Genomic DNA, 24,872 nt, shown 5'->3' with positions numbered 1-24,872 from the left:
TGATTCTGTGATGTTACAGTGTGTGCTTTGGGTTCTTTTGGTAGGTGCTGTAACATGTATTGCAAACAATTTGCTGTGTCCTGTCCCTGATGAGGGGGGACACGAGCATCAGGCCATGGCTTGGACAAGAAGAGCAGCACATTTATTGTTTTAGTCAGTGCTGAGCAGCGTTCACACTGACACAGACACACAGGCAACTTTTTGGTGTGGGAGCACATTTCATCTGTCTGAGTTCAAACATGCATTGCAGTCCCACAGCCGTGTCCCAGTGCTGCCCCAGGCTGCAGTCACTGCATGGGCACGGCCCTGTTCTGTGCGCTGTGACCCTGAAACTACGGGGAGATTTCTCTGCTTTCCTCCTGTTTTAGCATGAAACTTTAAATATGGCCCAGGTCCAAGAAACAATTGGGCCAAGCTGGCTTTGAGCCTGGGGCTTTAATGCAATATGAGGGCTGGAAATCAAATCTGTCCCGGTTTATAGATGTACATATGTTTTGTTCCGCCTCTGTTGAATGGGATCTCTGTGCTGACAATACCAAAGGGGGTCCCAGGGTGAGGGAGACTGGTTAGAGGGAGGGGAGAAAATTGAAACCAGGAACCAGCAGGAGAAGGGCGTTAAACATAAAAAATAAAGTAAAATAGTGAAGGTCAGTCCTGCAGAGATCACAGCTGGTCACAGAGGTGAGATGAGGTGCAGCTCTCAGCTCCCACCTTTCCTTTCTCTGAGATGCAAATCTGAGTGCGTGTTGAACTTGCTTTTTGATGAAATCCTTAAAGTGAGTTGCTATGGGAAGAGCAATTTCCCACGTAATCTTTTCATTCAAACCCTTTGATGTGCAACCAGAGCACGGCCGTCAGAAAATAAACACATTTCTTTGCAGCTAAGGGAAGCTGAACATGAGGATGTGTCACTGCAAGACAGGCAGCTTGCCACGCTGTGCCAGGATGTAACTATCACTGTGCATTAATTACATCACTGATGATTAAGGGCCCCATCACCTCTGTTGTGAAGTCAACGGGAATGTTTCCATTGACTTCATTTGCTGTGTGCTTCTGTGGGAAGCCAGGATCTAAACTTTTCCAATGTAACTCTACCCCTATGAGTAAGAAATGCAGAAGACAAAGCTTTTAAAGCAATTGGATGATATTCATTACACAAAGCTGGATTGTCTAACTGTCCAAGTTGGTACGTAGTTAAACCCACTTAAATGCTTTAGCATTTCCCAGGCAAAGTTAAGGTTGGATTCTTTGGAAATATTTTTAAATTTCTGGCTTGGTGTGTGGCTAATTCTGTACATTTCCAATTGCATGTGGTTTCTGCTGCCCAAGGTCTGTTCTGCTTTTGGCAAGGAACCCGTGCAGGGAGTCAGCTGGTAAAGTGATGGTGATGTATTGAAGGAGGACTGCATCCTTCACCTCAGAAGTGCCATTACGTGTCTGTCATCGATGTTCCAGTCTGCTTTTTACACCAGTCCTGTGCTGGTGTGACAGAGCCATCGTGTTGCTACCACACACTGCTTTTCCCGTAGGGCACTGCCTCTGCGTTACTGTGTAATCTGCCATCTATTTAGCCCTTGGAAATCTGTACTTCTGAACGTGATTTTGAGCTTTGAGTAGGCTTGGGGGAGATGGGATGTGGGTATGATGCTGAATAACTCGCAGGGAATTTCTGAGGCATTAAATCCACTTGTAGGGGCTGCTTGCCTGTCTTGATTTGCTTTGATGTTGCTGTTAGATGGACACTGAGTATGCTTAAGGACAGAGTGAACTGCTCTTACCGTATTATTTTTTATCAGGTGCAGCTGCAAAGGCAGTGTTCAGGTGCTCGCTGTCTCAGGTATTTCTGCATGCTGCACCAGTTGCTCAGGGTGCAGCACAAATGCCTTCGTTTGCATGGAAAAAAAAATAACCCTTCCAGGCATTTAAAAAGAAAATCTGTGAAGCAAATGAGGTGTAGTTCCTTTGAGTTATCTCTGTTGGGTAGTGCTTTCTGCTTCCTTCTGTTTGCATACTCAGTGAGTTCTTACTGTCTTTTTCACCTAGAACCTGGTCCAAAAGCATTCCTGGCAAGGTTGAATTCTTCTCCAGTGAGGGTTCGGACACCTCCATCCCCATCCCCATCGTGCCGCTCCCAGGTGTCGACGACTCCTACCCACCCCAGAAGAAATCTTTTATGATGCTCAAATACATGCATGACCACTACTTGGACAAATACGAATGGTTTATGAGAGCCGATGACGACGTTTACATCAAAGGGGACAAACTGGAGAACTTCCTGAGGAGTTTGAACAGCAGCGAGCCCCTCTTTCTTGGGCAGACCGGCCTGGGTACCACGGAGGAGATGGGGAAGCTGGCGCTGGAGCCGGGCGAGAACTTCTGCATGGGGGGACCCGGAGTGATCATGAGCCGGGAGGTCCTGCGGAGAATGGTGCCCCACATTGGCGAGTGCCTGCGAGAGATGTACACCACCCACGAGGACGTGGAAGTGGGAAGATGCGTGCGGAGGTTTGCGGGCGTGCAGTGCGTGTGGTCATACGAGGTAAGGCTGGGGGGCAGGGAGCGTGTTTTGGGGGAGGCGGAGGCTGTAGGGCCACACAGCAGCTGCTCCAAAGCTCACCTCCCTTTGCCACTGGGTGGTTTTGGTGCTCTTGTTTCTTACGTGTGTTGTCCCAGGAGAGTCCTGCTTGAACGTGAAAGTAAGGAGGGAACCAGAGCCCAGCTGGGCACGTTGGGGTGGTGGGAGGAATGTTTGTTGTTTGTAATGGATATGTTTATTTAATCAAAAGGGGAATAAGCTTAAATAAGTGGTGACTTTGCTGGCTGTGTCACAGTATCAGCATGGAAAATAGGTGGTACCATTGCTTGTTTCTTGTCACAGTTAAAAGATGCCAGGCAGACAGCTCTTGGCCTTGACAATGGCAGTGTTTCCCAAACCATTACCACTGCAGAGCTGCCTCATCGGCACTGGTGCTGCCATGCTGTCCTGCCAGCACCTATCAAGCAGCTCCTCGGTGACAGCAGGGCCAAGCCACTGCTCTGACACTGACAGACAGCGTTTGCCCGTGCTGCTGTGGCTGCAGGTTTGGCCAGCCTGCTTTTGGCAGCACTTCGTGATGCTGTGGGGGGCAGCGGGGGTTCTCCTGCTGGGGTCCTCAGCTCTTTGAAGTGAGCCCTGGTTGTTTGCAGGCTGTCTGATTGGAAACAGCCGCTGTGCTCAACCTGCAGCTTCTCCTGGGGAAATGCTAGAGGGTTTCTCTGGGAAGTTAGCTGAGAGCGCAGCAGAGGGCGAATGGTTTATCTTTTTTATGCAAACATTTATGACTGGTTTACAACTGCTGCTTTGTCCTTTTATGAGATGTGGTAAAAAGGGAGATTCTTCCATCCATCTGACAGCGGAGCCGTGGTCACAGAGGCTGCTGCTGACTCCTCTTTCACTGGCAAAGCCTCGCGTTAAACTTTGACGTGTTTACTGAGTCCTCTGCCCCCAAGAGCTCGTGCTTCATTTCAGCTCGCAGTTTGGTGACAGGAGAGCTGCTGTGGGAGGGGAAGGAGGTTTCCAGCAGCAGTAACTTACTCCTATCTTTTGTTCATAAAGGCTTTCTGGACTGACGGTGGCTGCCCGCATTCCCAGCTCACCGACCTGGAATAGTTTATGCACTGCCAGCCTTGTGGTTAGGCCTTCACAAGGAGTCAGTAACGTTTTTTCCACAGTCTCTGGCAGCGTAAAATTTTCACTTCAGTCATTCTGAATTGGAACAGCTTTCGTTATGAGTGCCTCTACCGTGTGGTGTTTGGTACTTCCTGAAGATCAGCGTTTTGGTCCTACTGAAACTGGCAGAGACCCCCTCAATTCATTGTGATTAGATTTTGGGTTGAAATAATGGCAGCGTGCAACCACACCTCAAAGGCAGTTTTGTTTAATCAGCTTCTGTGGGGTGGCCTGCGGCACTGGGTTCTTCCAGGTGAGCTGCCTGGAGTTGCAGTGTGTGAGGTGTGCGAGCTGCATGGCACTCAGAAGTGCTTGTGGCTGTGTGCTGCTGATGCTCACTTGTTTCTTGGAATCACAGAGTGGCTTAAAGTGACCCTAAAGATGGTGCAGTTCCAACCCCTGCTGTGGGCTTGTTGCCCCCCACCACTCAGGCTGCCCAAGCCCCCATCCAACCTCAGCATCTCCAGGCGTGGGTAACCCCAACTTCTTTCTTTGGGCCTCCCCACTCTCCGAGGTGAGTTTTGGAGAGAGGGAGGACTTCTTCGGATGGTGCCACTTCCAAGAGGAACAGCTCTCCTCTCATTCAGTTGAGGCCTCAGCTTCAAATCCTGCTGTCTTTTTGTACTTTTCAACCTGGTCCTCTCACTGCCTGGGCAAGCAGATGAAACATGCCTGGTATTTTATCAAAGACAAAGCAGTAGCAGTGTGAAACAGCACAGCTGTCCTAACAGCTGTGTTAGGGTAGCTGGGTGTAAAAGTGACATTTTCCATGTCTTGTACGTTGATGAATGTCACGTATCAGGGCACTGCGAGCACTGTGCAGTGTTGTGCTGCATGGACTTCTGATAGAGCAGGTTTATCTGTGCTGGGGCACAGCCACTGCCTTTCTCAGAATTCCCACTGAAAGGGAAGCGGCTGCAGCGCGAGGTTCTGCAAACAGGGCTGTGTTGGCCTCGGTAAAACCAAACCCAAGCAGCTCCACCTTCTGCACTGCCTCTCTGCAGGCTCACATTGCAGCAGCAGTGAGGAGCTCGGGTCCTTGGCTGGGCTGCCCCCGGCTCTTTGGTTTCAGCCCCAGCACACGCAGGGCCCCACCGGAGCTCCCCTCGGGCGGTTTCTTTTCCTGCACTGCCCTTGCCGTGGGCACTGCGCCCGGAGTCGTTTTACTCATTGCCACGACTGTCAGTGCCCCCTTTCTCTGATTTTAGGATCCTACAATGTCCTCACTGTGCTGCTCATCTTCGCTGCCTCTTTCTCTGGTGGCGTGCCCAGCCGCGCCTCCAGTCCTGGCTCTGTGTTTTTTTTCTGCTCTCGGCAGCCTGTCTCTAAATCTGTCTCCAAACCCTTTTTCTCCCCTTCCTGTGTTTCTGTCACTTTGCTGTTCTCTGCAGTGCCTCTCAGACCACTCCGTTAGCAGCACTGCTTATTGCCCACCTTGAGACCTGTAAACATTTGTTGGTGCTCTTCCTGCCCTCGGGAGCTTTTCAGCAAATACAGTACAAGGATTGACACCGCGATTCTTTGGATGGACTTCCTGCTTCGTCCTGCCCAGGAAAGATACAACAAAAATAGGGGTATGCTGCAGGAAAACCCAGCTCACCCTCCAGCTCTGCTCTGGGAGCAGCTTGGAGCACCTATAGGTTTTGGGCTCCTATGGCTGGTGTGTGGCTGTGGCCCTCCATGGGACAGGTTGAGTGAGTCATGAGTGAGACACACATCTTAAAACGCTGAGTTCTTTACAACAAGGATTATCATCACTGTAAAAAGAAAACCAAGGCTGCCACGGCTATCAACAAATAGTTCTAAACCTCAGCCGCCTGTAGGGTGGAGCAGCCGAAGCTATGGATAAAAACCCATAAAAAAAGCAGGGCTGTGAAATATCTGCAGAGTACAGATGGGAGCTTGATGGCTTATGAGGCAATATACAGTGCAGTCCTTTCTCTTGAAAAGGAGGAAAGGCTTGTGCTGCACTCACTGGGACGTGACTCTGCATTTCTAGTGAATATTGGTGCTTTGGACTCGTGGCACACTGCTGGGTGTTCTCCTCAGAAACAATGTACGTATCTAAGCCTCCTTCCTTCTCCCATCTCCCCCTGGCAGCAATCTGGTTGGCACTGAGAAGATGCCAGGGCTGCTCCTGTGTGCTGTGGCACTGCAGAGCCGTGCGCTGCCTTCGTGTCCCAGCACTGATGGCAGGCATCTCGTCTGTGAGTTAACCATCACAACAAATTGCTGATCTCGGTTTTCATTTCAAGTTTAGGTTTCCTACATCTGAATTGTGAAACCATCCTTGTGTAGCTCAGTATCCTTTCCATCTTGTTTGTTGCAATGACCGAGCACTGTTTCAGTATGGAGGGTTTGGTATCTTCAGCTTAAGAGTGCTGGTACCTTTAACACGAGGTCTCTGTAGCTGCTGGAAATCAAGGTAGTGCTGATACATACCCGATTGTTTCTTCAGTAATGAACCCCTCTGTACATGGCAAAGAAAAAAAAGTTGTGATAAAGGGAGTGATCCTTGGTGGGCACTGAGGAGTGGTCCAACCTCCGGGCGTTGGCTGGGGAGGAGTGGGGTGCTGGTGGCTGTGGGTGGTGGGGGGCTTCTGGGAGGAGGGTGGGTTGTGCTGGCATCTCGTGCGGTCTTTCATCTGCAGTAATTGAGGATAATTGCTACTCTGAAACTCACTGAAGTTAGGAAAGCCCTCGAAGTGCACGTTCTATCTGCCAAGTACATTGGCAGTGCCAGAACATACTGTTTCTGGAATGGACTCTCCCCTGGGCGAAACTAAGGTTTATGGTTTTCTGTATGATAGCCAGAAGTCAAAAAAAAAAAAAAAAAAAAAGAAGAAGAAGAAAAAGGCAAGTCCTGCAGCTATTGATCAGAACCCAAATGCTGAGGACAGATGCACCTCCTGCCTGCTGAACTCCAGCTCCCTTGCTTTGCCCTCTGAGAAAGGAGGAAGGAGAGCAGCCTGTTTCCAGCTGGCTGATGCCCGGCGTGGGGTGGGATGGGCAGGGATGGGCCCGGGGCTGCTGTGCTTTGGGCACTGTTGCTCTCCGTGGGCTGCGCTGAGCTGCAGTGTTGGGTTGGTGGATCCTTGTGTTGGACTCCAGGCAGCAGACATATGAGGCTCGATGTGTCTTCTTGGGAGCAGCATCCAGCTGTGCTTCTGAAATCAGGTGCTCTGATTTATATGCGTTGTCCTGGCTTCAAAGCTTGTGCTCTTGTTTTCTTCTTTTTCTTCTTCTTCTTTTTTTTTTTTTTTTTAAATCTTTGAAGTGAAAGTGCAGAACTTGGCAAGCCTGACAGCAGCAGAGACCTGTATCCTGCCATGTGCATGCAGCCTCTTGAAGCTCTTCGTTCAAGGAACCAGCAGTCTAAATCGTGTGTGTGAGGAGGGAGGATACGAGCATCCTGGTTTGTGCAGTGCATGTTTATAAATGGGCTTATCTTAAGCAGCGAATTTAATCTTTGAGATGCTTCAGAAATGTCTGCTTGGCTTCAGATAAAGTTAGAGGTGGGTGGCCATTGGTCCCAGAGTGGTGTGTGGATAGATATTGCTCTTCGTGAGGGTAACGAGCAGTGGCACTGCCAGAGCATGCAGGTAAGAATAGAGAAGAGCCTTATCCAGGTGGGGGAAGTGATGCCTGGGGAGGCTGAAATGCCTGCTGATGGCACAGGGAGTCTGTGGTGTGTAGGGGGAGGCAGCGAGAGGTGACCACAGGGCCTAATTTTGGGAGCAATGTTTGCTAAGGAGGAGGGCAGAGAGGTCACAGAAGGAGCAGAGACAGCAGTTTGGGTTGATGAAACCAAGGTGTGGGTTGGGAGGGTTCGGAATAGGGGCAGTGCTCTCAGATCTGCACCCAAGTCTTGACCAAACTCTTTCACTTCAGAAAATAATTACATATTTGAGAAACAAATATCTGAGAGGAAAAAGTGAAGGCACCACTGGATCATTTCGTAGTGACCTCTACACCTGGGCTGGTAAAGGATTTCTCTCTGTTATGGAGACCAAGAACTGCTTTGTATCAGGTCTGAGTGTTGGACCAAAGTCACCTGAGCCTGGATCTCACTGATTTCTGCATGCTCTTGTTTTAAAAGGGGAACCCCATGTGATTTGTGCTTAGACGAACCTTTGCAGGCTGTAGGTGATTGTTTGAGACTGACTCATTTTTGTGAGCACATGGGTAGTTAATCTGCTCCTGGTTGGCTGGATGGCTTGCAGTGTCTGTGCTGAGGTTTGTTGGTGCTGTGGTGTAGACACTAAGGAAACTTCACTTGTGAACCCAGGAAGCAGAAGCATTGCTTTTTTCCTCATTATTGGCTTTTTGGAGTGCAGTGGTTCTGTTAAGATTGGGATCTGTCTGCCTGCTGAGTTTGGTAGCTGCCTGGATTAGCTGCTATCTTGAGGACAAGGCTAATCCTTCATTGCATGGTGGGATAAAGAACTCAAATAAAACGCCTCGTCATCCCAGCTGCTTAATTAAGGTGCATAGGAGATATCTGAGGGTTTGGGTTTGCTGGGTTTAGCAGCTGTGGGATAGCAGAGAGGAGGAGGCTGTGCCCTGAAGCTTTCTGGTGTATTTTTCTCTCCTGAAGCAATGGGAATGCAGGGTAGGTTCTTGCTGGAGCCATGAGGCAGAGCATTCAGATCCTTCCTTGTCCCTAACGAGCTTTGTGCTGTAATCCCCGGTGAATGCCACCTGCCTGGGGCCCTTGGAAGGACACCAGTTGGTTCAGGATGGGATTGGAGTGGTTTAAAAGCCAGCAGTACCCCTCACCCTGGGGCAATAAACTGCTGCATGCTGCTGTACAAACAAATTCGTTGTGAAATGCCCCAAGTGACTGGGCTGTAAAAAAGAAAAGCAAATTGGCTTTCTCAGTTGAAGTGGATGTGAGGCAGCTTCAGCTGGGGCTCTTGGCATGGAGCTTTGTAGCTGGTGTATCGGGAGAAGGTAACAGTGACCTGGATGTTTTGGGAGGCTGTGTGTAAATCTGGGGGGAATAGCTGCTTTTTTCTGTTACCACCAAGTTGTGTAAGCAGTTACAGCCCCAGCAGCACGGAGGTGTCAGAGCCTGTAAGAAGGGGAGACAAAAGCCAGGCCTGTTTGGTGATGGGAAATACAAATGAAGTGCTGATGTGGGGAAGGGGCTTAATGTAAACTAACTGAGGTCACTGAAGGGATGGCACATCCAGTTCAGATGCTCTCAGTGCTGGCTGCGTTACGCCTCTGATGCAATTTCTTTAATAAAAGCAACTAAATTATTGTAGAGAATAAACAAAAGGTGATTTTTTTAAATGGATGGATGTGATGGATTTTATTTCTGTTAAAAACAAACAAACAAAAAAACCTATTCACTGTAAAGGATTTTTTTTCTACTTGGGTGAAGGCACCCAGATAATTAGCTTGAGTTGCTCTAGACACTGCTTATAGCCAACCATGCTGGTGTACTAATGTTCTTTGAAGGCTTTTCATAATATTTTGGGGGAAAATAACACCTACTGGGCTGCTGCTGTCTGTGTGACTGCTGCTTCCTCCACAGCCCTGCGGAAGATCATAGAATCATAGAATGGCCTGGGTTGAAAAGGACCACAGTGCTCATCCAGTTTCAACCCCCCTGCTTATGTGCAGGGTTGCCAACCAGCAGCCCAGGCTGCCCAGAGCCACATCCAGCCGGGATGATGCAGGATGACAGCCTCAGCACCAAGCTCTTGCAGCAGGGCCGTAGCTTTGCTTGATGCCTGGTGGTTCTGCAGATGGTGTATGCAAACTGGTGGCAGCACATAGCCCTTGCTGAAGGAGGATTAGTTGTTCAGCATCTGTCTAACCTCATTTCCTGTGAAACCTCCCTGCTGAAGAGCTGCTGCTGTTGTTTTGTGTTCTAAAACTATCTGATTTGGGGGAAAAAAAAAGAACTTTATTCTACTTTGCTGCACCTTCCTTAATTGATCCCTGAAATGCTTAAAACATTTTAGCACTAATTTCCTGAGTTAAGAGCTTATCTGGACTCCTGGCGGTGTGAACTTTTATGGTTATCAGCTGGAGAGCTCTTAAAGTCTTGCCAGAAATCCTGATTGCATGAAGGATGGGGATTATCCTCCTACATGCTTAGAACAACGTGACCTTTGTGTCACAGAGAAGCTGGGAACACAGTTGGAAGGGTTGGGGGACCTAACTGGTCTTGATTTCTTAAATCTTAAAGTTTTGGATAGAAAGCGTGTCTGGGCTCCTTGCAGAACTGAAAGTTTAGTGCTGGTTATTTCTGGTTAGTTCACTTACAGGCAGAGTTCTGATGATGCCCTTGAGTTGTCAGTGATTGCTTGGATGCATTTTGAGCACGTCTACAATCCTGTTGGGGTAATGAAGCAAAAGTGAAAGTTGTGACTGATTGGTGTCTGTGGGATTCTTGTACTATTCAGCTTCGTGCTGGTGACTTGCAATGCCAATGGAGAATGGAGAGAAAGAATCAAAGGCCTGCGTGCAACTTACATTGCCATTAACAACCCTGAGTGCTTTTAAGACTTTCTACATGGGAAATGTCAGCACTGCAAGCACGAACACTGAGCAAGAAGCCACTGCAATGAGCTGCTTACCAACCCTAGCAGCTTTCCTGCTCCCAGCTGAGCTGTGCAGGCTGTGTGGCGTGGCTTGCCCTGGCTCAGAACACGTGCAGGATGGGCCTGAGACGTTTGCACAGAGCTGTGAGGTGCTGCTCCTAGACTGCAGAGGCATTAGCTTAGGGAGGTGTTGAGGAGAAGGCACAACGTGGATCGAAGGGAGCACGGGTAGGATCACGCCTGCTGGATCTAAACTCCACCCAAGCTTCTGAGTTTAATCCTTCAAACTGAATGGCTTTAGGGACTCCTGCTGAGTGCTGTATTTCTGTTCTTGCAAGCGCTTTTCAGAAGCATCCAATGCTCTCTGCGGATTAAGCCCAGGTTCTTAGGCAGAGGTTAGCTCTAGCAATGAAATGAGTGGGAGCCCATGGTTTGGGCTCAGTTCATAAGAAAGCAGGAAAATGGGGAGAGGGAAGCTGCCTGCGGGTCCAGAAGTGCTCCTGTCACCTTCTTTGTATCCGAACAGGGAGAAGCAGCATGGCACCAGGAAACTCGCCCATAGTGTGCAGCCCCTCCGAGCTCCAGCAGTGTGCTCTGAGAGGTACAAGTCTGATCCTGAAAACCCTGCTGGTGTTCACGGCTGCCACTTCATATTGGTGCGGCTGGTTAGAGAAGTGCTCTGTTCGTATTAACGAGGGTTCCTCTGCTCGCAAGCCTTCAATGGGTTTAATTACTTGGCAGTAACTTCCTTAAACCTTATTTGAATTAAAGCTAAATGTTTTGGCTGGTTATGTCACCACTGTATTAGTGAGGAATGCAGGAGAGAGTGCTAGTTTGTATTAACTGAGCTGCCTTAATCCTTTGTAACCATGCTTTGTAATATGTGTTACTGTCTTACAGGGAGAGAAGACATTTGCCCCTGAGACAGCAGAGTTCACCCCTCCACATCTCTGTGAAAGGGGAAGTTCTTTGTCCTTAGTAAGGACTGAAAAAGTTCTTAGGAAGTGGGTGTTTGTAATTAACACGAAGCGTAATCTTGCACAAGCACTGTATGGCCATCTGGCTGTGTCTTAGGCCCGAGCGTTTCATAAATCCTTTTCCCTGCAGTCCACCTCCATATATGGGTGCAGACCCAACTTTTTTAGTCATTGCAAAGGGCCTCCAGAGCAGATGCTTCACTAAAACCAGCCCTGTTGGACCAGAGTGACTGCAGAAGTCACGCTTCTCATGGTCGTGGTCCACGTCAGCAGAAATACGCTTCCTGTGCATGCATGTCTTTGCTGCCTTGACAAGAGAGAAGTTTGTTTAACCTTCTCACAGATGATTTGTCAAGAAACCTCACCCTTACCTTACCTTGTGTGTTTGTGTAACCTTATCGCAGCTTACAGCTGATGTGTTTGGTTTTGTATCCTTCTGCTGAAGACACTTCCTAACATCTTTGGCCAAGGGGAACTTTATTAGAGAAAAAAACCAACAACTGAGAGACAATAGCTGGTTTAATCTTTGTAAAGCAGCAGGGCTTTTGCTTCCCTGGCAATATGAGTAAGCTGTGACTTTTCCAGGTTTTGAGCAGAGCTGTTTTTCTTTGACGTTTCCAAATAATCTTTTTTTATCCCCTTCTCTCTGGCTCTGTAGCATTGAAATCGTGCTGTGGTTGCTGCAGAAGCCTCTTGCAGCTGCACAGTCCTTGTTGTGGGACCAGCTGGAAGCTGAGCCATCTCTGAGCCCATGGAATAACGCGTTGAGCTGAACCCTGAGCTTTGCTGATGGTATCGTCGCTGCTGCTTGTGCTCGTTCTGAAGAGAAACCATCCACGTGGTTTCTTATCTATTGCAGGCCAGAAATAACAGCACAGCTCCTGCAGCCTTAAGGAATTAGTCCAGTCTAGGATGGGAAACTAGGGTGAAGGTGAAAAGGATATTTGACAGCGTGCAGGATAGCAGCTGGAGGCCTAGAGATGAGGATGTCGGGTGCGTGTCTGGCTGTGGAGCAGCGTCTGGGTGACCCCGGGCTCCTCTGCAGGCACACGGGCTGCGGCTGCTCCGTGCCATCTGCTCTCCTGCATCCCAGAGCAGAGGAAGTGTGCAATGTGCGGCCCCGCTCGTCCCGCGAGGTGGTCGGGGCTGTCTCACGGACAGAAATGCCTTGTTTCCCTCCAGCCGGCACAAAGGCTCTTTTATAGGAGCTTGGCCATACATCTGCCGAGGTGCCTCAGACTGTTAGCGCCGGTTGCTGCTGTGCGAGGTGCTCCGAGGCTGCGATGCACAGGGAGATGTTGTTTGCGTGCTGCCTCCCTTTCCGTCTGGGGACAAGGAGCTGTGCTGTGTCCTGCCGCAGCTCTGGTTGTGCTGCAGTGCTAGCTTGGAGGCTTTTGCTGTAAAGGCGGGACTGGGATCCTTCTGTTTCGCACTCGGGAGCTGAATTAAATGTCTGAATTTGGCAGTGTGGCTGTAGGACAATAGAATGTTTGCTGGGGAAAAATGTGTTGAATTTCTACTCTGGAGACAGACCTGGCTTGGAACGCTGTGTGTGCACCAATGGAAGGACTCCATCCTTCACAGGGCACCTCACAGCTGGAGGGAAGCCCTAGCTTTGGAGATGTTCAGCTTTATTGCGGCCTCTGTTTGGCTTTTCTTCCTGTCTTTCTCCTCCCCACCATCTCGCCCCATCTGCCCCAGTAATTTTTTTCCTGCGTGTGTTCTCGTGCTGATTTCACAGAGAGACTTTTTGCTGAAACCAGTCCTGCCCAGAAATGCACACTCATCTTTTGAAATCCAGGGGAGGGAGCAAAGGGTGGGAGCAGGCTGCCAGCTGACAGAGTCCTGGTGAGTGCTGAACCTCTGCTATTTGTCTCCATTGGCTTTCAGGCATCTCTCAGGTACGCCATCTCCCAGTTCCTGTGTTTGGTTTACTCTATTGGTTTTCCTTAGCCCCACAAAGCTAGCTGACAGCTCCCCAGTTCCATTCCCAAATAGCATTCCCATGCTGTCACCGCTGACTTTTTGACTTAAAGTAGAACTCGGCTGGAAAAACAACTTTTCATCAAATTACCACGAGACAGATCTTGTGGGATAAAGGAAGAGCACAAGAGGGACGTGCCCTGTTTCCCATTAAGCTCTTTTGCTTTCACAGTGACATTCCCCTGTGGATAAATGCTCAAACCTGGCAGCTGGGGGTGGCACGGGGTGACTCGGGGCAGTGCTGCATGCCACCAGCTCCGTCCCTCGAGAGCAGCAGCCCTGCCCTGCAGCCACGTGTGCCCATACTTGCTCTGCTCTCTGGGGATTGTTGTGCTCTCGCCATAGGTCTGCTGAGGCTTTGAAGACGCGTTTCACAAGAGGATGAGAAATTACTTTTCAGCTTAATTTTAGACTGGTTGCCGTTTCTCAAGCAAGCTTGAAGAAGGGTGGTTTTGACCTTGCTTGCAGGGAAAACTCAGAACCAGCTTTCCCAGGACATTGAGGCAGTTGTTACCTTGGGTCTAGAATTCTTTGCTTCAGCATCAAGGTGTCTTGCAAACCTTTCCCATGCTCTCTCATCCTGTGGTGGAAGGAGCAGATGGTGTGGGGCATGGGAGGAGGAGCATTGGCGTGAGGTGGGGAACCCAGCCTGGGGTCCTGCGTGCAGCCAAGCCACTCTTTCTTCCCTCCTGCCCCAGTCACTTCAATTAAAATTCCACCATCAGGGCTAAGGTGAGGGGAGGCAGGAGCTGACTTGTTTTCAGGGAGAAGTGAATTTTCTGCCAGAATGAGCCTTTTCCCAGGGTGAGCTCAGGAAGTGCCCCCTCCCCACCAGGATGATGCAGAAAAGCCACAGGTAGAAATTGCAAAAAGTAATCAGCATTGTTTGCTTCGGTTCCCAGAGGGCATCAAAGAGTGAACAGATTGAAGTGGAAGTAAGGAGCCCTGCAGGGACAAAGCTGCAGTTCTCCCGCAGCCCTTCTGAACTGCAGCCCAGAGCTCTCCTCGGAGGCAATTAGTTAATGAAGATGAGGGGTTCTGATGGGACCCACTGCTGGCATCGGGGAGCAGCACGGAGCAGTGGGGAAAAACCTCCTGGAGGTGAAAGGCGTCCAGAGCAAGAGTGAAGCCCAGTGGGGTCTTGTTAGCGTGTGGAGTCCAAGTAATTCCAAATATTCTAAACAGAGGTCCCATGAGCAGAGATACAAGGGAACCAAATTCTTTCGGCGTTTGCAATATCAGGCTGACTAAAAGAGCTGCTCTTGTGCAATGCTCTGCAGCACAGTTACTGAGCAGATGTTGCTGCTTTTGTAACTGCTGCTCAGAGTTTCTGGTCTGTCTGCCTATATGTAAATCAGGTGGCCCGTTAGAGGTGTTCGTGTTCACAGTAATAAAAGGTGAGGTTGGAAGTGCTGAGGGATAAGCTATCTCTTGCAGTTACTGAAGGTACTGTTGCCTTATGGAGTGTGAGGACAACACCGTAAATGCACTTAACCTTGGTTGCAGGCAGCTTTTCTGGTAAGAATAAGAGAGCTGGGCATGTTGGTGGGGAAAGCAGAGGAGAACTGAGATGTGCTTTCAGAAAGGAAACCAGCCTGAAATAAGTAAGTAAACAGTGAAATGTTACAAGGTGCGAGTCAAGGAACAACCTGCTGTTTTCCCTGGCTCTCACTATGACACAGTTATAATCCTTAAAGCCGGAATCATATCTGATGGGCTACAATAATCTTATTTTTTCTAGACATAGAACTCCCCAGTGCCTGTCTCCCCTAGGCAAAGAGGAATACCTGCCAAGCAAGCAATGAGCTCTGAAACTCAGCTGCTTTGGCATAGCAGCAAAACCAGCCTGCACTAATGTGACGAGTGTGATGCTGATGGGATGTGTTCTGGCATGGCATCCCACTGAAATCTTAGTGGGAGCACTCAGGCACCTGACTGGTGGCCAGCACAGAAAAAAAAAACCCGGGCAGCCTGCATTGTAGCTGGTATAATTTCATGCCTGGTTACCAAGCAAAATAGTCAACTCCTCATCCAAAAAAGAGGTTTGAGAGTGTCTTCTGAGAGCGTGTTTTCTTCCTGTCCAAGCAGAGAGTGTGCAGGGAAGAGCAGTGGCTCGAATTTTGTTTTCTTTGGGAGCCAATATAACATCACTAGTTGTCTTTGTGCCTCTGTCCCTTTGCATGATGGGGCAAAACAGCCAGATCCAGCTTGGAGTTGGTGCCAGTTTTATCAATATGATGATTATATGCAGAAGAAAAGACCAGTGGTGGTTCTTGTGGTGGTTCAGTGGTGAATAGTGGTGAAACTTAGCCATCTCTTGGTATTGTGGTTGGTCTCCCCCAAGTGCTGCAGATTGTGCTGAGCAGCACCCCTATTCATGGAACCCTGCGTGCCCATGCACTCTGCGGTTAGCTAAAGTAAATGCTCATCTTTGGATGTGCTGGACTATTAACAGAATCTCTGTAAAATATTCCAGACCCTGTTCCTGAGCACTGCAGCTTGGATGATGCTGTTGTGTTGGTTTTGTATTTTTTTATTGTTGTTATTTAAGTCTTCGAGTGTTTTGTAGAGTCCTACAGTACTTTCTGCGTCCTTCTTTGTGAATCAAACCACAGCTATAACTCTAAACTTGGAAATATCCCTCCAAACCCAGTCCTGCATCTCCCACCAGACAATAATGAGTGCTGAAAGCTGAACAGAGCCCATTGATATGTTGATGATCAGTATTTTTTTCCTTCTGATTAGCATTCAACCTGTGTCTTCTATAACATTTCAAACAGACCATGGGATTGTCCATTCTTCTTACATCCAGTTGCCCGGTGGATTTGAGCCTATCCTGCCAGGAAAGATGCTGGCACTGCCTCCTGTTTGGGCCGTTGGCTTGTGGTGCTGTGGTCGGAGGTAGATATGATCCAATTTGGGCTGTTTTCAGCTCCCCAAGAGCGATCCTGGGCTGCAGGTGACAGGCTGATAGCAGAGTTCCTCTGTGCCTGACCTCATGTGATGTGAGGTTTGTAATCCCTGTGCCCATGCAGAGACCTCGGAGGGCCGCGTGCTGCAGCCTTTGCTTTGGGAAGCTCCAGAGCCAAGAGGTTTGGGAGAGGTACAGTAAATTGCACCATGCAGTGGTGCATCCCTGCCATCCTCCCACAGCTGCACTTGCAGCTCTTGAGGACTGGAGCTGTGCAGGAGGAGTGGGGAGAGCAGGGGACGAACAACCTGGGAGGGGACCTAATCCAAGTTTTATTCCCCTGCCATGCAATGAGGATGACCTTGGCTAATTTAAGTTCCTCATAAATCTTACCCACTCAGCAAACTGCTGGAGGAAACTGCTGGCAGTATCTGCAGGTAACGTTAATAAATAAACAAGTGATTGCTGCAGCGTTGCACTTACCTCTATGTACGTGCAGGGTGGCTTCAAGGAGAGCTCAGGCAGCAGCTCCCTGTTCCTTGGGGCAGCAGGGGCTGGGAGCTTCCCAGTGCTCCCCATGGGCACAGCGCAGGACCTGGGCTTTTTTCCTGTCCTTTTTTCAAACTGATTTCTAGGAAATGCTCGGTGAAGGGGTCTTTGTTAGGGCTGGCTACAGCATCCCCTCACCAGCAGACACTTTATCATGGTTCCATGCCATGGGTGATACGTTATAGTAGCAGAGTTGTTACTTACAGCCCCAGAAAGCCCTGCTGTGAGCTCCTTGGAGCAGTTCAGTGCTAAATCTTTTGTTGGAGCCCTTTCGGGGAAAATCCTTGTGGCAGAAGGATTTCAGGTTTATTAATTGGTCTAATTTCTCAGCCTAGCAAAAGAGGTCTTAAATCATTCCAAAAGTAAAGAGTCAGCTGCAGGTACATTTATCTTTAATGAGATAACATTATAATGAAAGAGAACATTTTAGCTAAACAGAAATGTCTTACTAAATGCCTTTCCCGGTCCTAAAATGCAGTGATTTTTTTTTTTTTTTTCTTTCCCTCTTGCATTTTCTTTTTCTCCTTCCCCCCTCTGGGCAAAGCCTTGCAGAACGCGTCTGGACAGTGAATGTTCTTTTGTTGGGATGAACTCGCAATCACCGAGGTGAAATTTGCTCTGTAAGGTGTTTGCACTCAGATAAAGCTCTTTTATACATGACATTTATTGCACTATAGCAACTGCCTTTAAAAATAGCATGTAAGGAAGACTTCATTTCACATGAGCTGTACGTAGCCTGCGCTTCCTTTTAAATATGTCAGTGCCACTTGGCAAAGGCTGAGTGCCTTCCTCACCATTGCTGCTGTCCCTTCCCAGGTGGGCTGCGTGTCCATGAGCTCAGGGAGCAGCCTGCTATGCCAGTGACAGAGTTGTGTGTGTCTTTATGTGCTCTTCAAGCTGTGTGTGACACCCCCTTAATGCAGTGAAGATGTCTGCTTTGTAGCTCATGGATGAAGTTGAGAGCTCCATCGAAGCAGGAACTCCACGCAAGGCTTTTCCCAGCACCTCTCCCCCAATGGGAGCTGATGCACTTTTAAAAATTGCTCATCCATTCAGTAACACCACCACGAGGACCCTCCTGTGCTGCACAGCCCAGCAGCACTCTGCTCAGTGAGAGATCCTGGGGGGCTCAGCTCCCCCCTCCTGCTGCATTTAGTGGCCTTTTCCCCAATTTTCCTTTCGTTCTTCCCCTTCTCTTCTTTTGCAGATAGATTTGGGCCGCTGCTTTTAAAATTGTTCCAATTTCCACCTTTGATGGCTGAGGCTGCTGGAGCTGCCTTGCTTCTAATGCTATTCAGGATGTACTTTTTTTTATAATCTTTTTTTTTTTTCCCTTCCTCAGTCAAGTCTACAAAGAATACTCTGTTTTATGTGCTTTATGTGTATGATTTCTCCTTAAAAGACGACTCATTTCCTCTACTTTAGAGGTATTTTCTTAAATCTGTCACTTCCTGTCTCTTTCTTGGCCGTCTGATTTGCCAATTTTTTACATTTTTTTCCTTTTTGTAACTGTTCCACTCATTAACTTCTCAGATCCTTTGGGAATTGCATTTTGCCCAGGCGAGGTGAAACTCCCTTTTTACTCTCTGGCAAGAAATATTCGACGATTCATTTAATTGCTAAATTGGCTTCCAAGCAGAAGCAGGCTGGGAGGACTGCAGGGGAATTAATCACGCCCGTTTAACAGAAGGGATTGAAAACGTGGAGGCTGCATTCAGGACATCAGCAAGGGCTGGGATGCACTGTAGCTAGCAGGGGTTTGGTATTTTAGCATCTTTCAGTGCCATTTCTTGCTGGCTTTCACAGCACCCTTCTGCCTAAGGAGCAGAGCACGCCCTGCCACGAGGCAGCAATGCCTCTCTGCTCTGCTATAAGGTGAGGCTGCAGGGGACACCTGAGCACTCAGAAAGGAGCAGAGAACACAAGGGGAGCGATGCCCAGGGAATGGAGGTCTGGGGTGCAGCTGCACACAGGTCCTTGTGCTTACCTTTGTTCCTCTTGCCCTTCTTCCAGCGTGCACGCTGCTGCCTTTTTGGGTTCAGCTGTCTCTCATGTATGCACAATAAGAAATAAATTCTGCTGTAACAGAGTTCAGTTCAAAACAGCAACTGCGTCAGGTAAGATTTAAGGTGGTGTTTATAGTATAACAGAAATACAGCTGGGCTACCAGACTTACTTCTAAACATGGCCTGGCATCAGGCTGACTTTGCCTCTGGTATAGATGGGTGTGAGTTGGTCAGATAGCAAAGTTGCACTGGTTTACATCAGCATAGTTCAGGCTCATAAATTTGGTGTGTGGCTGTCATGTGCTGCAAGAAAACAGTGAGGTCTAAAGGATGGTGGACCCTGTTCAAACAAAGGGAGTCCCTTCTTCAAGAGCCTCTGCCTGCAGAACTACATCTCTTAGCTGCAGCGAGCTCAGCTTGGTGGGACTCCAAAGGCATTCTTACAGCTTCTGTAATCCTCCCAAGTAGCTGCTCTGTGCCTGAGACTGGCAGGACTTTAAAGCTGAGTGTCTTCGGCTGTTGCAGGATGGGGCTGCAGTGCTGACTCTTCCATTATCCATCTGGGAATCTCCGTTTGAAATGTGCAAAGCCCTTCGTAAATAGTGTCGTTGGGGTGGGATGTTGAGCTGCTGATTGTGATTAACTATCTAAGATCTGCTCTCTGTAGCAGATGTCAATGATGTCTTGCATGCACTGTGACTTAGGAAGGACTTATGTAGATTTTGTGTCTGGGGAGAAAGGAGAAGCAATTTGGTTGGGGACAGATAGCACTGCATGGCACCAGTGGAATGCTGGTTTGGTATTTGGAGGTTAAATGAAGTGTTGGGGGGGTGGGAGAATGAGAAATTGCAGATAGGAAAAATGTTCTTACATAGAATAACATCAGTGATTTTATCTATACACTGATAAATACCACTGCTTATAAAACACAGCATTAAAGTCTCCAAGATAACCATCACTTCCCTGTGAGCCTTAGGTGAACGCAGTGAGATTTCCCCCTTGTTGGCCATGTGTTAATTCAGACGTGCAAGTGATGGAGAAGAACCTTATTTCCACAGTGCAGGGCACGATCTGGGAAGTAAAGCAGCCCTGGTTTGTCTTCACATTGTGCAGCTGAACATAGCCCTGCCCTCTGAAAACCCTTTCTCATGGTTACGCTGCATGAACCGCAAAGCTTCCAGTTCCTCTAATCAATTCAGGTTATTGCTGCATTTATTGCTCGGTAAATGTTAATACTCTGAGAACTGCAGTCACTTTCCTATTATATATAGAGCAGTTTAGCCAAGCCGATATAAACCATAACCGTCTTTGAGCTTTGTTGATTTTTTTTTTTAAGTGAGTCAGGAGTTGCAGGGCAGGTGTAAGTGGGAAGCCATCGATGGTTTGCACGGTCGTTCTGGACACCTCGTTGTTTGGTACTTACACAGTGAATGAAAGCAGCACTATCTTGCCCGTGTTGCCATGTAAAGCGGGATTTCAGATGCACAGGTTGCATAATATGCATTAATTGCAGAGATGGCAGAAACGCCATCGTGCAAAGTGCTGGGCATGAGCTTTGCCCTACACATGGGAAAAGTAGCGGAGAAAGCATTTACACAGCAAAATTGGAGTTCCCCAAATGGAACAGGGCAGAGTGGTTTTGTAATAGGAGAGAGTAATGGGACGACAGTGATGTCTGTAACCCTTCCCTTGCCTTGGTATCTCAAGAGAGCACCTAAGTGAGTGCTCTGGGTGCTCTGGTGCATCCTCACCACTCCTACTTTTCTTCGCTGTTCACAGGGGAGATCTGTTTTTCTGCTTTAAGCTATAACTGAATGCTTTTGCTTAAGAAAAACACCGAAGAACACCTAATTTCCACAGTTCACAAGTCCCTTCTCATTTGAATTACTACTTTGCAAATATTTGTAAACATCTGTATAATCCTTGGCTCCTTTGGAACTTGTGTCATTTCTGCTGCCTTCCTCTTTCCATCCAGGACCCGCCACGCACTGGGGCTGCGTGTTGCTGTGGATTCTCCCCAGCTCTTCCAGCTGCTCTGCAAGGACAGTGGGTGCAGTATGGCAATGATGGCAGGTTAGCTGACACCCTCAGGCTGGGAAGGGCAGGGCTGCCTTGTGTCTGCCACCGGTATGTCAAATTGTACGGCTGCTCTACACCCCTGCGACCATCTTCCATGTCCCTACTTCTCCACTGGTTTTGATTTCTGGGGCTTTTTAGCCTTCCCCTGCACTCAAAGGACTCGAGTACCGTTTTCTTTCTGGTGCAGTGCATTTGTGTTGCACAGGCAGTGGTGTTCAGCCTGCTCCATCCCATTTTCCTCCTCTTTTTGCCACCTGGAGGATCTCAGGAGCTCATTTAACAGCCCTCTGCCTTTACTCTCTACCTGGTAATATTTTTCTTTGGATTCCTGTCATCCTCTGGAGCATTGCCTCTTACTAATCGAGAGCTAACGCTAAGTAGGGCAAACATTGTAAAGGGCAGCTTTTCTGTGAAGAGCTCTTTAATTGCCAGTGGGAGAGGGTTCTATCTGAAGTGTTTCCTTTCCTGTCACTTAATGCAGGTTCAGGTATTGCCCTTCCTGTTGGTATGGGAAAACACGTTAGTAGAAGTTAGTATTTGAAGGTAATGATTAACAAAGCTTCGAGGTGTGGGGCTGGTTTTGGTGTCAGGAAATGAAGTGGGCGTCCAAATGTGTGTATTCCAGTATGTTGGCCCCTCCCTGGAGGCATTTAGGGCCAGTCTGAATGAGCCCTGGGCAGCCTGATCTGGTACCTGATGAGTGGTTGGCAGCCCTGCCCACAGCAGGGGTTTGAACCAGGTGATCTATGAGGTCCCTTCCAACCCGAGCCATTCTGTGATTCCACGTCCTCCTCTTTGTCTGGGAACCAGCGTTGTTTGGTGGAAAACTTCCTTGACTAAACTGCTGTTAAATCTTGTTGAGCTCTCAATTTATAAACGGGGCTGTGTTGCTTATAATTCAGATGTCTCCTCTGGCTTCCTCCCTCTCCCTGCTCTCCCCATCTGCCCTTTGCAGCACTGCAAAAGGGCACTGCGGCAGCGAGGGAACATCTGAGCAGCGCGGCGTGAAGCTGAGAGCTTTTTAAATCTAATGAGTTAATATCCTTTGGTAAAGAACCGTGGCCTGGGGCTAGTTGTGTGCAGGTGCGGAGGAAGGGAAGGCGCATCTGCTTTTGCTACTGATGTCTAATGGTGTGAGAACAGTTTCTAGGTTGTTCATTCTCCTGGTGATCAATAACAGCGATGAGTAAGGGCTGCTGGCTCTTCAAGTGTTTGGCAGGTTCGTGTTTCTCCTCCTGCAGGAAAACTTTCTGTGCTTTGAAGTCTGGTTAAGGGAAAAATAAAGATGCTTGCTTTTCTGCTTTCGCAGTTCTGGCTTACCTGGGGCAGGGCTCGATAGACCATAGGACTGTGTCATCTGAAATTATCTTAATAGGTTTTTCTGAATGCCTTCTGGTGTTATGTCTTACAAAAGAGTGGATATATATATATCTCAAATACTTGCAATCCTGTAGACTTCTCAAGACGCTGGAGCTGTAAGGACAGTGTGAAGTTACTCCTTAACCCTTTTTCCTACCCAGGATTATAGCTCCTGCAACACAATCAGCCATGAAAAAGGGATTTTTGCAGCCACACTTCGTCCTTTCTGTATCGTAAGCACAAAGTTAAGCATGTTTATGCTTGAACATTACAACACAACGGAAAATAACTGTTGATCTGATTAGCTTCTTGAGACAGAGCTTGGCTTCCTGGGCTGCATAGGTGTTTGCCTGCCCAGAGCAGTGCTGCTGAAGGCTTCAGCCTCACTGTGTTGTGCAGCAAGTTTGGACAGCAGACAGAAAGCAGCAGCCCTGCGTGTCAGACTGGCGGCTTTGTGTGCTTGGGTGAAGCTGGAAGTAATAAAGGCTGAGCAGAAGGGACGTCTGAAGATCTTGGGCGAGACCCACATGCTTTTTTCTTTTTGATCTTTTCTTGGTTTTGTTGTTGTTGTCTTGGCTGATTTTTTTTTTTTTTTCTTTGTGCAAAAATGGATTTTCACCTTTTTTTTCTTTTAATTCAGGCGTTCAGGAAAGCTGACGTCGAAATTGGCTTGTATTGATGGCTAGGTAGAGCTGAGGAGCAGACAACCAGCATTTCTGTCAGAAAGCAAGTATTCATTAAGTCAGTAAATCCCCCTATGACACGTTAATCCTAAACCGGAGCGTGAAGCCTCATGCAATGAAACAAATGACCACCACCTTAGGGAGGACTCTCAGAAGCCTCTTTTAAGTGCTGGAAATGAAGACATGCTAACGTGCTGTTCATTCCATGAATGTTTCCCAGTTGTAAGCCATAATGGGCAAATACATCACCTTTCACCACAGCTGTGATTAAACACTGTAGGGTTGCTGAACCATCAGTGCACAGAACTCCCTGAGAGCTCTCAGCGGTGTGATGCGATGCCTTTCTTCTCTTCTTAACTTTTGCCACAACTGAAATGCAAAGCTTTGGGCTCTGTGCTGCAGAGAGCTGTAAATCCAAAGTGTGTTTCCTTTCAGGAGTGTTTTTTCCTGTCCCACCCTTGCACTCCTGCTGCTGTCAGTAGTTGTTCCAGTGGGTCAAAGCAGGTGCACAAAAATGGCCCTGTAGGGTCACATGTAGGAAGCACACTTGCCCTGCACCGTGTTTGCAAGCAGCAGTTTTGTGGGTAAGGTTTGTGCTTGGTATATTCAGCCTGCAAGACCCTGCGTGGGAAGGATGACATGCACTGGAAGGGCTGTTTCCTTGATGAGATGTTATCTGTTCATTATCATTTTGGTCTGCTGCCCCATTTCCCTGCACGTCGGCTCCAGCTGTGTTTGCTTTGCAGCACCACTGCCCTCTGACGCCGAGGTATGACCTCACCCCTTGCCTCCTGCTCTCTCTGCCTCTACTTGCCTGTTGCCTGTCACCTTCCTTTTGCATTGTAAATTCTGGAGGTCAGAGAGAGGTTGGGGCTTTTTTACTATTAATTTTTTTTGTTCCGCATTCACTTTGTTACCAAGCCTGATGAGTTCCCATCTGGCTAAGAGAGCCTTAAGCTATCCCCAGACCGTAAATTATGAACAGAATTGTCTTCAACTTGCAGATTCTGAGCAAATCTTTCTTGGAGGTGGTGATTAGAGCTGAGGTTGGTTGTCTGACGAGTGTGAAGTTCTCACAGCTGTCTGGCAAAGCGGTCTGCTTCCTGCAAATCTTCCTTGTACAGTTGGCTCTGACTCCGTGGTAATAAAATATCTTTTTGACAAGTTCTTTTTCTTTTCTCTCCCTTTTTTTTAAGTTCTATTTCACCCTTCTCTGACTCCAGCACGTGGTCTGGGGTGTTTCCCTGTAGGACAATGAGAGAAGCCTTGACTTTCTGGCAGTGGTTTTACTGACCCTCTCACTGCCTGAGCCTCGCCGCCTCTTGGGCAGCAGCCTTTCACTTGGATTTTGTGGCAAAACTGTGCCTAGGACCTGCTTGGATCTCTTGACCTCGTTGCTTAGTTTTACTCTTTGTAAGGAATTGTTCATGAAGTGCTGAGGACTCTCGTATGGATTAGTCCCAGAAGTATTACGTGCTACAGAAATGTCAAATTATTCCAGACTCTTACCAGGAAAAAACTTTGGAAATAGAGATGTCCATAATTGGGTATGTGCACAGGGATCCCTGCAGGATGTGGGTTTCAAAGACACTTGTCTCTGCTGTTAATATCAACCTAAATGGCCACAGGCATCTATTTAAGGGTGTTGGTTGTTTTTTTTTTACCATGGGAGAACAAAAAATAATGTGGTTTGATATAATACTAAAATTCCAGTCAAATGTAAAAATTGCCTTGCCCATTTTAGGCCCTAGGTTAGTCAGCCAGTGCTCAGTTTGGATTCTTTCACTTCCTTTTTTAAGGGAGGAGTAGGGAAACTGCTGTTTAAAATATCTCAGCCTTTTATTTATGGTTCTCTTCCAAGCATTTAGCAGTGCTGAGTCGAGGTGAGGATTGTACTCACCCAGCACATGCTCCCAGCCTGTTTTGCTCTTGCTATTCAGGTCCTCCTGAAAGATGTGTGTGAATAACCCAGCGAGGGCTCTCCAAAGGATGGCTGCTACCACAGGTGGTGTTTCCTAGAGCTGCACCTGTGCAGCTCAGCCATTCTGCAGGCTGTGGT

General features: G+C 48.2%; 1 protein-coding gene across 1 annotated transcript in view; it reads left to right on the top strand.

The window, feature by feature from the left end:
• Nucleotides 1-24,872, top strand: part of CHSY1 (chondroitin sulfate synthase 1) — a 61,588-nt gene that overhangs the window by 4,847 nt on the left and 31,869 nt on the right. The window contains exon 2 of the mRNA XM_085233973.1: nt 2,044-2,539. Within this exon, the coding sequence (XP_085090099.1) occupies nt 2,044-2,539 (496 nt within the window). The remainder of the gene's footprint in view (nt 1-2,043; nt 2,540-24,872) is intronic.

The sequence above is a fragment of the Meleagris gallopavo genome, chromosome 12, assembly GCF_905368555.1.
Source record: "Meleagris gallopavo chromosome 12, MGAL_WU_HG_1.1, whole genome shotgun sequence".
In the NCBI taxonomy this organism is placed as follows: Eukaryota; Metazoa; Chordata; class Aves; order Galliformes; family Phasianidae; genus Meleagris; species Meleagris gallopavo.
The sequence above is the reverse complement of the archived record's forward strand: the minus strand, read 5'-3'. Positions and strand labels throughout refer to the sequence as shown.